Genomic DNA, 17880 nt, shown 5'->3' on the forward strand with positions numbered 1-17880 from the left:
GCTGCAAAAACCCGCGACATCAATATGAATGCAATGGCATAAACATTAGTCAAAACTACATGTCCCAGCATGCCTCAATTAATTAGGGGCGTGCTCAGAGGATGAAATGTATAGAAATAATGAAGGGACCACACATGCAAGCTACCGTGAACAGGAACTACGGTTCGAAACGCGTAGGTGTTTGTCACGTTTTGAAATAAAGAAACTGCAACTAATATCAAGGTGTGTGCAGCGATTTTCTGGTAATTCATATATATATATATATATATATATATATATATATGTATATATGTATATATGTATTTATGTATTTATGTATATGTATATATGTATGTATGTATTTATGTATATGTATATATGTATGTATGTATATGTATATATGTATGTATGTATATGTATATATGTATGTATATATGTATGTATGTATATGTATATATGTATGTATATATGTATATATGTGTGTATATATGTATATATGTGTTTATATATGTATATATGTGTTTATATATATGTATATATGTGTGTTTATATATATATGTGTTTATATATATATATATATATATATATATGTGTTTATATATAGATGTGTGTGTTTATATATAGATGTGTGTATATGTATGTTACCACTGGGTGGTAGTAGTTAGTTCTGCTTTTCCATAGGAAGAGCAATTTTAGTGTCGAGCTTGCTAGCTCATGCTTCTAGCTTGTGAGACACTATTGTTTACAAAAAGGGCTTGGAGTCTGCCCATTTTTGCGCAACAGCGTCACTCTTCTTTGCAGCATCCCTAATTGGATAGTCCAGCCGAAACGTCACTTCTGATGCTTGCGATGGAGCACAGATTGATTTTACTTAATCAGTGCCCTTCCGCTGCTCCCGACATGATTGATGTACTATTTCATCCCTCCTACTACCCCTGCTGCCTGCTACTTCCTCTTATTCGTGTACGAGGATACCCAATAGTCACTTTTACAATTCAGCCACCTATGGTGTCTCATTGCAGTTGTTTAATTTTAGCACAAATCAAGGACTTTTGACAGCATCACTGCTTTGAGACTGCCCTCCATCATACATGTTCACTAAACGCCTCAAGCTACAGGGTCAACTAAAGAGCACTGACTTCTGCTAAGGCCAGTCCCAAATGAGATCTGAGAAACACTTTTTCTTATTTTCTTTATGTATTTCTAGTGCATAAGTTATTAATGTGTACACCTTGACACGAAAGCTAAAGCGTCAAATGCACTCACAAATTATTCCTTAGTATTAGTCTTTGTGACACACTGTTTATAATAATAGTAATTATTCACATGATGCCGCTTGCCTCCTCATACTTCAGTATTACGTCTTGTTACTCAACCTTGGAAGGATTACGGGTTGAGGTGGATTTGTCCTGATGAAACATCTGACCTTTTGGTTTGGGAAATCTGTGCTTTGGGAGTTCAGCCCACTAAGCTACTTGAGCAACTTGTAATACAGATTGTTTTTGGCTACAGTTCTTGTGTCTTTATTTAAACTCCTCTCACCTGTGCCTCAGTGCTGGCATTCCCTTTGCCCACCAAAAAGATGTATTTCCTCTAATGGGTGGAACCATTAACTCATTCATTCCCTTATGTGGGTTGTTATTAATGCGTAAACTCATCAGCAGTAAAATATGGGTGGCATTGGGTTTCCAGACTTGGATACATGTGAGTAAGCATTCCTGTGTCTATATCCCCATTTGTTCTTGTCTGAGTACATCTAGAGAATGCTATATTAAACAAAAAAAGGTTCTCCCCTGTGAAGAAGTGCCCCCTACCTCATCCCATCATGGTGATATTTTAATGAGTTAATACTGGTATGTTTTGTCAAAGTGCTGGAGACACTAGTCTGTGTACGCATTGGCAAAGCCATTAGGTCTCGCCTATGCAAGATCTATTGGCTTTGTCATCTTTTTTTAACCATGTTTCATAGCAGTGTGTCCGCTCAGCAATGTGGCTGACAGTGTAAAAAAAACGCTATGACGTAGAAAGTGTTAACTGCATCATACCACTTTCCTTTTCTTTACTTTCAGCCCTGTTTCACTTCTGTCGTGCTGCTGTGCAATACGGTTAAAAAAAAAAACTTTAACAAAGCCAATAGTTCTTTCAGGTGAGACCCATTTAACGAATCTTCACAAAACATTCCAAAAAGTTCAGCTCCTTCCTAGAAAGTTTTGGGGTGATCTGTCAAGGTAGGTCCCAAAACACCAAATCCCCATGCGTTTTCCAAAGACTTTTTTTGGAAAGGAATAGCAAAAACTGCTGAACGGAATCACACCAAATTTATCTGGAAGCTGGAGCTTGGTCCAGAAAGCTTGCTTTCAGTAATTTGGTGTAAATCCGCTCAGCAGTATTTGAGATATTAAATCTCAAAAATAGTTGTGTATCTGGACGTTTAGGATCAATGGACTTTTGTAGCCAAATTTAAAACTTGGAGTGTTCTGATTGGCCCAGGGGGTATTTTTCCCCCCTTGAGCTAGTTCGCTCCCCTGGGGCCTGTAGTGGGTGCCCCAGTGCCCACTCGGAGCACCCACAAATTAATATGTTGGAGGACACGAGGGAGACCCAGGGCCCCCACAGCATCATACTGAAATCTGGTGGGAACCAGCACCTTTCCTTTTCTCCCACCCGCGAGCAGTGTTTTTACTGATCCCACCTGGACTCCCTGGGACACTGTGCTTGATCGTACCCTGGATGGTTGGCGCCCGAAGTCTATATCGTCGTGAGGAGGGTGGCACGCAGTGCCTACTTGTTGGTTTTGGCCCAGGGAATGTGTAAATTACTGAAATATACATTTGATGAATAATATTGGTCATTTTTGGTGAAAGATGATTGATCTTCTTTATATATATATTCATATGCTCACCCCTTAATAAAGCCAGTAGGCAGGCCATGTGGCCAACCCTACGCCGCACATAGGGTGTTGGCCTTTGGCCATGTGCTGTGGAGGGAGGTGGGAAGGGGTGCATCATGTATTGTAATAAAATATTACTTTATGAGAAAAAAAATAACTAGAAGTTCACTGATGAAGGCAGAGGTTAAAGTGACTTTATCTTTAGGTGAAAATGCCAGTGACCGCTTAATGTCTTAAACTCAAAAGAACACTGACATTCACCAGTTTTAGTTATCTCTAGAAACTATTACGCGTGTCCTCACCATGCACAGCTAATTACCCCACATATTACATCACTCATGAAATGTTTTACAACATCATTGATAATATAACTGCAATATTTGAAATTGCATCATTGATGACCAGACTGTGCATGGCGGTAGTGCGACTTATAGTTACCTTGGGGCACTTGTGGTAGGATTAAGAGGCTTCTGGGTTTGGGGGCTACAACCAAATATTTACAAATAAAGACTTAAAAATAATTCTCCAGATTTTTTTTAAAGCAGCAGGGTTATCCCAAATTATGGCATGTACACGTATTGGGCTGATATTCAGGTAATCTTAGGGGAAAAATTCTGATTTAGTGATAGCTGATGTTTTAGGTTTGGAAATACTGTCACACAACCTTAGAAAGTGATGGTGCATTTTTAATATGCTATTCATATGTGCTATTCTTTACTGTTTTCATGATCTAAGTGTTTCTCTGTAAATCTCACTCACTCTCGCGCTCTGTGCCCTATTTGCAGGTCTGTCCTGAGAAACTCTGCTAACCTGCAAATATTGCCCGCTCCATTTGGCCTTGTGAATCTGTCACAAGCAGCCAGCTCTTTAAGTTGCGTGTTTGCATTGAAATCTCAACGTTTATCACATCTGATTATTATCATGTGGGATAAAGATTGTACCAATCGGTAAATTTCTGCAGGTTCAATCTGCTAGAATTTAACTAAGGAAGGAAGCCCGGAATTAACAGGACATGCGGGTTATGCAGTAATTATCACATCTGATAAATTTCAACACCTTGATGTTGGATTTTTATCAGGTGTTAAAATGATTGCATGCGATAGGGCCTTCTCATAATCCGCCCCAAGTCTACTGTTTATAAAACCATCGCTATAATCACAGGGCTTGTTTCTGTGTTTAGCACGGTAACACAATGTTTCTTTTACTGCTTCAAAAATAAAATATAGACTCCCCTTGCTTTTGCTGCCAGCATTGTACATTGAAAGCACAAACGCTATACTTGTACCTTCTTGGCTGCGGCTGCTCTCCCATAATATTCCATCGCCACACTACATTAACAGTTGCCTGACCTCAGTAGATTACACTGCAGAATGTCACCCCTCATGCCTAGCCCCAAGACGCTGAACACATTTGGAGGCAGCAGAAAAAAAATCATGGTGGTGATCAGGACTGGTTCACCATCCAGTTAGGGTTGCCATCTTAGCCTGTTTTAACTAGCCCGGTCAGTGTTTCCTATGAAGGCCAGCAAAAAAAAGTGGCTATTCTACATCCATCTGAGGGGAATTCAGTGAGAAATTGGTTTACGGTTGGATGTAATGGGACTGAAGCAATTGTTTATAAATACTGATTCCATGGAGTCCAAACATGGTAATGTGCAAACGAGCCCACAGAAAAAGTCACAACAGCTGGCTAAAGGCACTTTAAGAAGAGATGATTTTAAGAGCAGTTAGAGCAAAAATGTCCAACATTCAAAGAACATGGATTATTTAAATAAAATGTGTGAATGCTACATAGTGAGGGACTGTAAAGTACTACAGAATACAGTTATGCTGATCTGAACTGTTTAATTGAATCTGAACCTGTGCAGTTCCTATTGTTGCAATATTAGATTTGTGATGTGCTTTATCTTTACTCTTCAGAAACTAACTTCAATCAAAATTCAAAATGATAAGATGAGAACGGGCAATTTACCAGCCAACATGAAGAAAAACAGAGTTCTTCAAATAATTCCATGTAAGTCATTGTAGAAATTCGCTTTCTCTTCAAAACCGCTTGGATGTGACTACACAGTGTTGATGGAAAACTCTACTTGGTTAAGGCTAGGTCATTAGCCTTCATGCACCTCTGACAAAAATTGATGCAGTGTGAATAAAACAGAGTAGCTTTATATTCGAAAGCTTACCTTGTGTGTATGGTGGAAATGTAGTATGAATTGAAATGGCTGACACAGGGACAAGTACTAAATGTATTTCTTTCTAGAGGGAGACTCCGATTCACATTAATAATACGCTTGAGATCAGTATCTATTACAAAAGAATCCATGTATTTGGATCAGTATTGCACAGTATTATTTTCAGGGGTTTCCTGTTACACATAGAATGCACTATTGTGGACAGATGACCAGCTAATTACTTATCAGACACTTCCTTTCTATTTATAGTAGTTGAACTACTGTAGGACATTAAACCTGGTTAATGTTAGGACATACTGTTATCAGAGATCACTGCTACCTCCAAATGTCACTTATATTGACAAGTGCTCCTGATTGTTACGAGTGCAATCAGAAGCACTCGTAACACTTTACATGTTGTGGTTTCAACTTGCACCGGCTAAGTTGGGAGTATAAGTAAATAGCCATGCCTGGAGGAGATCACTCTACCTTTCTCAGTAGGGCCTTGGAAAGATGTAGAAACTCCCATTTCGTGTGAATGATCTGCCTGCTGTGTTTCCTGATCAGTGGATCAACTTTTAAGTCTAAGGCCATTACAGTTCCCTGAATCCCATGTCTATGCTTATCCTGAAAGCGAATAATAAACCCAAATGTTCATGCCATCTATTCTACAGTATAAAGCAAGTAGACTGTTCATTAGATAAAGGTATTGGTTCTTGAGCTATTGTAGAAAACATGCTCAACAGTTTTTTACTTACTTTAACCTTGAGCATGTCACCATTACCTACCATTGCACCCACCTCAAACATCCGACTCATATGTCTGTATGTTACTCTCTTCTATATACCTTGTGAACCAAATGTAAAATTCCACCCTACAGTGATACCAAACCACTTGAGACTTCTTTAGTTCTTGATGCTTAGTCCCCTTTAGGATTCATCAGGTGATAATCTATTCTTTGCAGTGCTGCAGTCAATTATAACTTCTTAACATAATCATTTGGAAGCATTCCTAAAATATTTGGGTCATGCTCTCCACTTGCCTTTTTGACTGGAGTCAATGAAAGGCAGTTTGCCATTGTTTTATCCTTTGCATCTATAAATAACTGTGACCAATCTACCATTTAACCCAACATTGCCTGAGTTTTGCAATCCCGACTCTTGGTCTTTAATAACTCCTTCCTGAATGCTGCCACTGGGGACCACTGACAAACCAAATACTCTTCCTCCAGGTATTCCTTGCCTAAGGAAAACCTAAACAGACATTCTAGTTTCCTCATGATGGTGGATACCTTACTTCAGCGTTGCATTCAGTAAATTCTTACATTCATGTATGTAGTCTGGAATTGGCCAAGGTGATACCTAAGCAAATAGCCGAAAACTAAACGGGGGTGTTTATTTATCACAGGGTATGGAGTGGCACTTGCTAAGTAGCGTGGAGTTAGCACAAATTAGGACAATGAATGTGGTGCTACATGTGAGGGAAAAGCCCTTAACCCCTCAATTCTGGACAAAGGTCAGTCTATAAACAAGAAGTCCTGTGCACACGCATGTGAGTGGATAAACAATACAGATAAGTATTTGTTAACAATGATGAAGACAAAGGTGTTCTTTCTTGGAGTGTTGAATTTTAATGGTGTGTTACTTCATGAGCCAACCTCATATGCATGTTCACCGGACTTGTTACCAATGCAAATAAAGGCATGTTTTAAAGACTTGTGGTCCGTATAGATTGCTAACAGTTGACCAATAAATAGAACATAATATATATATATACCACAGAGCAACAGTTTTCCAGTGTTTCAAGTATCTGAAAGAGACCATTAGTTATGGATTCCTCACCCTAGAATTACCCCCAGGCGTCAGACTGGATCCGTAGAATTTTTCTTCAGCAGTCCCCTGCGCGTCGGTCGACTCCGCATTTGTCTTTGGCGTTGTGGTTGCCGGAATGACCTTGCAGTATATTAGACGCTGTCTCTGTGCGCCAGTAATTTCTTTTTCCGCGCCAGCCAGTGCAGACCCGGAGAGAGAGGTACCTCGAGTCACTTTTTGACTCTTTTTGTCGACTTCTTTACGAGCCGTTCGACTCCTGGTGCACACAGGGATGTCTCATCCTTGAACCGGCTTCAAGGCTTGTGACTCCTGGCACAAGCTGATGCTGGTCATGGATCCGCACCTTGTGTGCCATTTGGTATTTGGAGCGCGACCACGACCCAAAGTAGTGTTCTGACTGCCGGGCCATGAACCCAAAGTCTTTGCGGTACCGGTCTCAAAAGCTTCTCGAAGCCACGGCAGTCCCCTCTGTGCCGTTTGAGGTCCCAGTCAGGTGGCAGGACCGGTCGCGGAGTCATCACCACCACTCCTCGTCGAAGTCTTTGACTTCGGTGAAGTCGAAGTACAAGAAGAAGGCAAAGAAGCACCGTTGCTCTTAGAGTTCTCCCAGTCAATCGGTTGACGGGAAGCAGAAGGCAGTCGTCCCGCTCCGCCCACTGAGCCAGTGGATCAACCCCGGCCTTCCCTCCCTTCCCGGAAACCGGGGCGACCCCTGCCCAACTTCGTAGTTTTTTATGAAGCCTCCATTCCATCTTTGGGCAACCCGACTCTAGAGGATCTTCTATCACAGCAGCACAAACGGTCCTCCACCCGAACCTGTCCAGTCTACACCTCTTTGTGTAGAGATTGAGTGGCGACAGTTAACAGCTTTCAACCTTCCTCACGAAGGTAATGTTATCTTGGCAGGCAGACGTCCCTCCACCAAAACGGTATACGCCTGTAGATGGAACAAAGTTGTGGCATGGTGCGCAGCAAAGGCTGTGGATCCCCTTTCTTCATCCCTTTCAGAGGTGCTCCTCTTCCTTCTTTCTTTGGCCCAGCAGCGCTCTGCTCTGGGCACCTTGAAAGGCTATCTTTCGGCCCTCTCTGCCTTTCTTCGGCTTCCTGATCAACCACCTCTTTTCAAGTTGCCTATTGTAAATCGCTTTCTTAAGGACATTACTCACGTGTTTCCTCCATTCCTTTCGTAATGCCCCAGTGGGACTTGAACTTGGTTCTGACCTACCTTATGTGATCTCCTTTAGAGCCTCTGAATAACGGTCCTCTCAGACTTTTAACTCTAAAACTGCCTTTTTTTGGTTGCCATCACCTCTGCGTGCAGGATGAGTGAGCTTCAGGCGCTTTCTTCCAAACCTCCTTTCCTGACTGTTCATCCAGACAAAGTTGTCCTTCCCCAAGTGGTTACCTCTTTCCACATAGGACAGACCATCTCTTTGCCCTCCTTCTTTCCACCTCCTTCTAAAGAGGAGAGGCTCCACCATCTGGATCCAAAATGTGCGAATTCCTTCTATCTGGATCGCACAAAGCAATTCCGGGTGAATGACCAGATCTCTGTGGACTACTTGGGTGCCAAAGGTTGGGCTGTGCAAAAATGAACCATCTCTCGATGGGTCGTTCTTTTCATAAAAATGGGCTATTCCTCAGTGGAAAAGGAACCTCCAGTGGGGTTGCAGTCCATTCCACCAGGGCAACGGCAGCCACTACTGCTTTGAGATGTGGAGTCCCCCTTCATGACATCTGCCAGGCAGCTACGTGGGCTTAATTGCACATGTTTACCAAACACTACTGCCTGGACAGCCAAGTCTGGAGAGACAGCTTCTTTGGCCGTTCAGTTCTGCAGGTCTTTCTGGTGTAAACTTGGTTCACAGACCCACCTCCAGGGGTGGTATTTCTGTGGTATCTATTCTGAGGTAAGGAATCCATAACTAATTGTCTCTTTCAGATGAACAAGTTACTTTCCTTTGTTATCAATATATCTGTAAGAGACCTAGATTAGTTATGGATCCCTCACCGCCCCACCCATCCTCCCCGTTCTGCGAACAGACATCTAGGGTAAGGGACTCCCATTCAGGGCCCTAGTCTGTGCACCAGTGGTCAGTGTCTTGCGTGGCTCTGCGCTTCTGGCTTGGAATGTTGTATGAAGAACTGACATCAGCACGCAGGGGATGCGTCTAAGTAGATACCGTAATGCTATTCCTGCGACCACGATGCCAACGACTAACGCGGAGTGGACTGATGCGCAGGGGTACTGCTGTGAGAAAAATTCTCTGGATGCAGTCTGACGCCTGGGGATAATTCTAAGGGAGGAATCAATAACAAATCTATGTCTCTTACAGATATATTGTTACTGAAGGTAAGTAACTTGTTCTTTATCACCAAGTAATTCACTTCTGCACCATTTGATGTATTTAGTGCTAAAGCCATACCTTTTTCCTTTTCTAGGGCTCAAAACCTTAGTGATGATTTTACTGACCCACTCATAAGGGATTTAGTGTGCTGGATAAAAAAAATATAAGAAGGATGTTCCTAGGATATTGACTCCAACTGCACAACATCAGATATAAATACAGGGGGAAAAAAGATCTGATATGATTTGTACATATACATAGTGAGTACTGTGAGAAATTGCCTCTTTTGCGTGGTTATCCCCATTTTCTGTGCACTGATTCCTCTGGTGTTTTGACTCTGCTAACCAGGCCACATTGCTTACTTAACCCCTTCCACACTCATGACGAGCTGGGCTCGTCATGGTGTAGCCTCCTCGTACACTCATGACGAGCCCAGCTCGTCATGAAACAATGTAAAACAACAATTTGCAGCACAGATGGGGAAAACGCATAGCAGCCATGGAGTTAAGCATGTCAAATTGCCTAAAACCATAATTGGCATATTTAAATTTCCTATCAAGCCACAGTATTTGGTGCCTAAAGTACACACCCACAACATGGAAAGTTAAGTGTCGCCTATGGACTGCTTCACTACTGTGCCATCCGCTAGTGTGACAAGAGAAAAATGACTCAAGGCTGACCACTGTAGCCTGGCTGCAGTAGTTTTAAAACGGCAAACTGAACTGTCAAAATAAACCCTTTTGACAGGAGAAAACCTCCCTTTTAAATAATAATAATTCATACCTATTTAGGCCTTGAAGCCCTCAAGGCAGGCAGCCTGGTGTTTAAAAGTATGACATGTACACATTTTTTCATACAGTGACTAACGCCTATTTTCACTGTACAATGTCTGGCGTGCCCATAAAGAAACACTGGGCAGCAATATTAAATAGTAATTCTGCCATCGCAGGCTATGGATCTGCTAGAAATCAAATTTAAATTCTGCTCTTTATTAAAAGCCCAACTCAGTGGTGAAGTCGATTTTTAACAAATAATAACAAAAAGGGACTTCTAGAACGTTACCTTTTTGCTGCCGAAAACTCCTCGCCGCTAATTGGCATTAGCCTCCAACTGTCACCCAGCTGGTAAATGGCCCTGATGAGGAGGGAAATTGTTCCCAGAGAAGAGATAATGGACAGATGTGGGGAGGGGTTTTATTTCTCTGGCAGAAAGACAATTTGGGCGGTGCCCAGGAACTTGATTTACTGCAATTGGACCCCCCAATCACAAGCAGATGTCAGATTAAACCTGCACAGGCCCCTTCTTTTGTCTTACCAGTCACCATCCCCGTTGGGGCGATGGGGGGGAGCTGCCCCAAAACTGGTTTGGAGCAATCAAGGAGGATGAGACTGCTTACTATGTTGGCCATACGTCTTAGTTTGACACATAGGCTCTTTTGAGTGAGGGGCCCTTTCTGATTGATTTATTGATTTATTGCTGTAAGGCACACACAAGCTGCTGCAAAAATGATAACGTGATTGGAAACTGAAACATGTTTTGCATGTCATTTATCATAGTCAACTAGTTATAGTGAAATATTTATAGAGAGTCCTGCTACTCAAGAGTGTCCCGGCACTATACGGTCTGTGAAAAAGAAGCAGAAGGCAGTTTCTGAGAGAAAATCCAGGTATTATGCTTTTTCTTAAAAATAGCTTTGTGTCTAAGCATGTTCAGCTATTTAGATATATTAGCACTAACCAAACAGGCATGTCACAGTCAAATCACTCACAATGAAAAGCACATTTTTTGAGTGATGGGCATAGCTTTGTGCCAAATTTAATGTCATTCCAGTGAGACTTTTTTTCTGTATCTGCGAGAGAAGTTAAGTATGGGAGCTAGCATAGCAAATCAATTGTTTTGCATCCCCCTTTCTTGTGCCACTCTCCCCCAAGTAGCAAAACAAAAAATGGTCTTCCTATGAAAATTCAGGCCTAAATATAACTACACTGTGAAATATATATTCAAATCTATGTATATATCAATCACCCAGTGGCAGTCGACGCTGGGTAGTTCTAGTTAGGACACCAGTTCCATTGGAAATGAATGTTCTAGTCACCTTTCTTTCAGGTCCATAGATATAGGGTGATCCTTTGCACCAACTCTCTCAATTTTTCCTAAGGTGGTCATCCTTTCCAACTTAACCAGTCTATAGAACTCCCAGGTTTCTTTCCACAGCCTGAATTGGTTTCAGAAAGGGCTGTTCATAGCTACACGCATTAATCTACTATGTAAAAAGATCAAAGCCCTTTTGAAAAACCCAACAACTGTTGCTTTTTCTGAACCACATAAAGGGAGTATAGTAAGGTGGCTGGTTAAATGCATCCAAACCTGTTAGACAACAGTTAGTTTTGCCTCCTCCTCCCAGGGCCCACTCTTCCAGAAAGAAAGGGGTCACTATGACCTTCCTCGAGAACATTACAGGAGCGGCCATTTGTGAAGCAGCTGCTTGGTCTACACAACACACTTTTACTAAGCTCTACTCTGTAGATGTATTAACCTGCCAAACAGCAAATGTTGGTCCAGCTGTACTTAGTACCCTCTTTCAGTCTTCTGCAACATCCACAGGTTAGCCATTGCTTAGGGAAGGACTGCTGTACAATCTATGCACAGCATGTGCATCTACAGTCACACGTGCCTCAAACAGAAAATTATATGTACCCTGTAATCATCTGTTCATGGCATGTACTGCTGTAGATTCATATGTGCCCACCCTCCTCACTGGACGCCTCTGGCTGTTGCAGTTACTATTTCTTCTTACTTCAGCTTGCATGGTCTCATGGGCTCATCAACCAGGTATTGCTCGATGTTAGTTGCACAGTGAGCACTGGAACCACGTCTGGCCTTGGCAGTTCAGGCAGCCCTGTTCTGATTAAAGCAGGTCCAAACTGAGGTGGCACAGTGTGCAAAATAACAATGGATTGGGAGGCGCCCGAGTAATTACCAATGGGTGAGATTAATTCAAGAATTTCATCTAGTGGGACAGGTATGCCCAGACAAGAGTCCTGTGCACACCGTGCCACTGGGATAACTAAGGTGAAACAGGTCCTGGATTGCTTGTGTTCCAGTTCAGTGAGGGCCTGGCTTTGCAGTTTGGGCTGGACTGTTGCAATTGGAGCAGGATCAAGACTGATGCATCCAAACTGTCCAAACTGAGGTGACATGATGTGCAAAATAACAATGGATTGGGATGCGGCGTGAGTAATTACCAGTGGCTGAAGGTAATCAAAGCATTCCATACATCAGTTTTTATATACTTTCATAATGCCTTAGGGCAGTTATTCGTAATCTTATGACTTCTGTAGACACCCTCTTAGTCATTACTGATACCGTGGACCTCCTACTGAGTAAACATTGGATGCCAGGAAAACTACATAAGCAATACAAAAAAATGAAACAAGAATTCATAAAACATATACAAAAAAGCTCAAATATTTCTTTCATTCAAAAACAGGAAAAAAAATCTACACTTTCAAATTATTGCTTCGGTTAGACGTTTACTAAATTCATTTGAGGCCACAGATCATTCACACAAAATTCAGTTGAATGCACTTGCACTGTTTCCACATATCAACCTTGATACCCACTTCATTTTTAGCCTCCAATTTCAAATTCCTTTAACTGTACAGAATGTTTTTTGCTTATTTGCAGACACTTCATTAGCATGTTAATATATCATTTTCTAAGCAGTCGCTGACCCCATGAGTTGAGGTTGTGCACTCCCAGTGGTTCCCAGACCACAGGTTAATAATTGCTTCACTGAGGCTTTTGAAAAATGTTACCCTCCTAGTGGGCTCTCTACAAGGGGCAGAGGCACCACCAGTTATTTGTTTGATGGAGTTACTTTTATTAAACATTACAGTGTGGGAAATTATATAGTTATTGGTGACTTTGACTAAAACAGTAGGTTTACTTTATATATGTTGCGGTGCACAGTAGGAGGTAGAGTGCCCAATCCCACGGTGCGTACAGCCAAAGGCTGTGTGCAGTGGGGGGATTAGGTTCTAGTGGGGGACTGACCAGAGGGCCTAGCTGTGCCTAACCTTAAGCCTGCTCTGTGCTTGGGGCATGTGCATCCAACCCAACACACAGCAATGGACATCTTACTTTACATTGAAACGAGCTCAAGCCTTGCCCAAGTCAATAGGTCTGGCCTATAGCTGTAGGTGGGTTGTGTGATTGTATTTAAACAATTGACAAGCCAAATTGCAGTCTCTGCTGCAAGTACGTGGAAATGAGAGATTTTTTTGGGGGGGGGTATTGCTACAGCTGTATGACCGACACGGAAGAGAAAAGGGTAGTAACAGAGGAAGAAGACAGAAACCGGTTGCAGAAGAGAGGGGTGAGAACTGATGTCATAAGAGGAGATCAGGAGTTGAGACGAGGGCAGGATAGTGGTGAAAGCAGGGGAAATGGAAAGTGAATGTGTGTTCCTTTGGGTAACATAGTAAAATGAGAATTTTGGGTGCAGGAGAGAAAGGAGGGTGCAAGACTTATGGCAGTAGAAGAGAAAGGGGCAGACGACCTGGCAAAATACAGATAGAGAGGAGGTTATAGACCCCATATGTGTTCAAAACCTCCACATATGGCGGAGTGCCAGAAAACTGGTGTGAAGAGAGACTGTGTGAACTCTAGTGACTTATAAGAAAGAAGAGTTGAGGCCTAAGAGCATGAAGGAAAGAAGAAGACTTATGGTGAAGATAAAGAGACGGAGAAATAGAACTTTTGAGGGCAGGGAGAGGCCGACCTAATGATGTGAGAGAGAAGCACAAGAAAGGAGAGAGAGGGCACAATAATTAAGAGAAAAGAGATTCAGACATGAGAGCATAAGAGAGTGCCAGAGACCTGGTGACAAGAGAGACAGACAGCACAGAGTCACGACAGACGGTAGGAGGAAAGGGCTGGAGTCGAGTGTCTGATAAGTCTGTGCTCAGCTTCTAGGAACGTATTTCCAATAAGTGTTAATTTACAGACCACATATTTCCAAACAGCAATATTAATTGACAGGGAAAGCTACTTTTCGAGGCATATGAGCTGCAGAAGTCATACTTGTGCATAGTTCGCCTTCTGGTGTTGGGCTCAGATGGTTGCACCTTGTTATTGTCTTGGAAGAAGTCTTTTGTGGTCACGAGATCGGTGACTCCTCCCTTGGACGATAGTGCGCATGGGCATCAACTCCATCCTCAGAATGGGTTTTTTCCACCATCGGGTTCGGATGTGACTTGCTGCACTCCGGTACAGTGTTCCAAACCTCTTAAATGTGCAACTTATCACACTTGACGGTATTGTTTCGTTCGCGTGCTTTCGACACGCACACTCCCAAATCCTCGATTCCGTTTGTTGACGCGGGCCGCTGGGCCTATCTGCGCCATTCGAGCCTACGGCTAATGGAAAGGACTCCATTTAAAAAATGCCCCCAGTGTGGAGCTTAATTTCCACACCGTGACCATCACAAGGTCTGCAACCTTGGTCTATCACCAGAGCACGAAGAAAAGGATTGCCAAGCCTGCGCCTCTTTTCGATCCAAGAAAACCATCCGTGATCGCCGGGCTCGAAGACACGTTATGGCGCAACAGGCTGCACTGGTGCCAGAAGACATTTTCGATGAAGGCCCAACGTTCCAGAGGAAGAGGATTCGGAAGGGCTCGAGATCGTCTCTGAAGCTGATGACGTTGACTCCGATGACCACATCACTTCAGTGCAATGAGTGAGTACAAATATCCCTACCTCTGCCCCTCCTGAAAAACTGAAGGCCACGGCCAAAACTTCACATCACGGTCTTAGTCGAGACCGAAAGAAAGTTTCAGAAGCCCCGCCTCTGTGCCCGGCACTGAAAACAAAAGAAAAGCCTTACGGCAGCTCGGGACCCAGCAAGCCGCTTATCAGTACTCAAACACCTTCAGGTACCGAAATCGGGGATACACATCTCCATTAAGTCCAAAAAGGCCTCGACGCTGAACCCTTTGGCACCGAAACACCATAATGCCTCGGAACCGGACAAGCAGCAAAAATCTTCGGATCCGAAGAAAAGTTCCAACTCTGCTCCAACTTTTAATCCAAAGGAGCACAAACCTCCTCCTAAAGCTATACAGACCAAATTAAAGCCACGCTCGGAACCGAAAAAATCGGCTCCACAAGCAGGAGGAAATGTTTTGGCCAGATCCTATCGATCCGAAACGAAAAACATTACGTGTGGACCCTAAAAGGTCATATTGTCAGTCTTCCAGCAAAAAAGAGGAAATCTGATACCTCACCCACACCTGAGGTACCTGTAAAGAAGAGACTTTGCAACCTCACCCATAAGGCCCTCTTCTCCTATCCTTCCTAATAAAACTTTATCTCCTATAAACTCTCCAATATGTGGAGTGGTGTGGTTCACTAGTTAGAGGCGGCAGACCCGAAAGCAGAGAACGGCCCGGGACCAGGGTTCAATTCCCGACGCGGTAGGGTCGTAGACCAGGGTCAGCGAACTCGATAATTCTCACCTCGGTGCCTACTCTAACCAGGGATCACACTCGGTAACTCTGGGCATTAGCTTGCCTCATCTCCACAACGGCCCCCCACTTACGCCGGGGATGCCTGGTTTCACCTTGGAGATACCCAGTAGGGATCATCTCACAGGGAAAGCCAGGACGGGTTCCCCAGCGGTCTATTCGCGCCAGGAAACTCTGGTAGTAATTGAGCGCGGTATAAAACAGCATATAGCATAGCATAGCAATATCCTCTCGTAGTTTTTCTCCATGCTCACCCATACCACCACAGGATGAGGAAGATTTAGGGGATGGGGTGGACACAATAAGAATCCCTTAGATGACTCTGATGATAACAACACTACCCCACCACAGGACATACGGGACGATTACAATGATCCCACAGATCCTCCAGACCTTCCTGATCCAGACCCAGACCCATACCCATTGAAGCCATCACCCCCAGATGATAGTATAGGCTTTACTCAGCTCATTAATAGAGCTACGCAATATCATGGCGTGGAACTACATTCCGACCCCATGGAAGAAGACCTCCTACTGGACACTTTTGCCCAGTCACAAAAAGCAGTACACACATTGCCAATGCTCAAAGGTGTCATTAAACATGCACCAGACATATTTAAAGACCCCGTCAGGACCAGGATTCTCAATCCCAAGATTGATAAAAAAATATTAACCTGCCCCCAAGGATCCATTATACATCAAAGGACAACTCCCCTTAGATTCTCTAGTGGTGTCCAATGCAAGAAACCGTGCAAATTCCCAAACCACTGGTGATGTACCACCCCCAGATAAGAAGTCAAAACTGCTGGATGCATCAGGTGAACTAGTTGCCTCCCAAGCAGCCGGTCACTGGAGGATAGCTAACGTGCAAGCACTACTTGACAGATAAAACAGGGCTCACTATGACAAGCTTGAAGATCTTATCCAACACTTACCTGACCAGTACAAGGCCAAAGCCAACGCTCTGGTCCAGGAGGGCAAGTTAATTACAAATACATACACTGCATCTAGATATATTAACACCAGTATCTTATTCCGCAGACCTGCATGGTTATGCATATCCGGGTTTAAACAGGAAGTGCAAACAACTATTTAAAATCAGCCGTTCGATCAAGAACACCTGTTTGGCCCAGCTGTGGACACCACTCTAGAAAAAAATGAAAAAAGACAGACACTGCAAAATCTATGGGAGCATTACAGTTTCAACCTACATGACGTTCCTTTCGTTGCTCCTTCTATAGGGGCGGATCCAAAAACTTTGGCACAGACACTACTTCCTCCTCCTACAAAAGTCCTACACAGATTTCCCCCAACGGGATATTTTAGGGGGGGGGTGACAGAGGAAATAATAACAAAGAGAAAGGTTGCAGTAACAACAACCAAACCTACCCTCCTACCAAGCAGTGACTTCCCTCCGCTCCCTCCAGACCATTCCACTACAGTCGGAGGAAGACCGTCACAGTTCCTACCTGTCTGGAGCTCCATCACTACAGACAAGTGGGTAAGACAAAGTATCCAGTATGGTTACTGCCTGGAACATACTGCATCTCCCCCCAACATACCGCCCAGACAGCGTCCAATGTCCCCAGAACATCTGACGCTCCTCAAACAGGAGGTTCTCTCACTGCTTCTAAAGCACCCAATAGAGCCAGTCCCTATACAGCAGGGGTCTCCAAACCGGTCCTGGAGGGCTGGATCCATGCCAGATTTTTAAAATTACTACATGTTTCTCAATGGGGATATCCAAAAACTCTGGCATGGATCCGGCCCTCCAGGACCGGTTTGGAGACCCCTGCTATAGAGCATCAAGAAACAGGGGTCTACTCCCTGTATTTCCTAATCCCCAAAAAGGATGGCACTCTCAGACCAATACTGGACCTCAGACCTCTCAATCTTTACATACATATGGATCATTTTCACATGATCACTTTTCAACAAGTCCTTCCACTGCTTCAGGCGACTTCCTTGCCACATTAGACGTTAAGGATGCCTACTTCCATATTCCCATACACCCTGCTCACAGGACATATCTAAGATTTACAGTTGGTGGCCAACACTATCCAAATGGGAGAATCTTGTGCTGAGTCACCACAGCACCCAGGGTATTCACAAAGTGTTTTACGGTAGTAGC

The 17880-nt window shown here is 43.4% G+C and overlaps 1 protein-coding gene across 3 annotated transcripts in view; it reads left to right on the plus strand.

The window, feature by feature from the left end:
- The window catches only part of PTPRA (protein tyrosine phosphatase receptor type A), a 906420-nt gene that overhangs the window by 667160 nt on the left and 221380 nt on the right, over positions 1 to 17880 (plus strand). For all 3 annotated transcript variants that reach the window (XM_086964286.1, XM_086964287.1, XM_086964288.1), the window contains one exon: positions 4789 to 4882. In XM_086964286.1, coding sequence (XP_086820412.1) covers positions 4789 to 4882 — 94 coding nt within the window. The remainder of the gene's footprint in view (positions 1 to 4788; positions 4883 to 17880) is intronic.

This window comes from Lissotriton vulgaris, chromosome 3_2 (assembly GCF_964263255.1).
Source record: "Lissotriton vulgaris chromosome 3_2, aLisVul1.2, whole genome shotgun sequence".
Classification (NCBI taxonomy): domain Eukaryota; kingdom Metazoa; phylum Chordata; class Amphibia; order Caudata; family Salamandridae; genus Lissotriton; species Lissotriton vulgaris.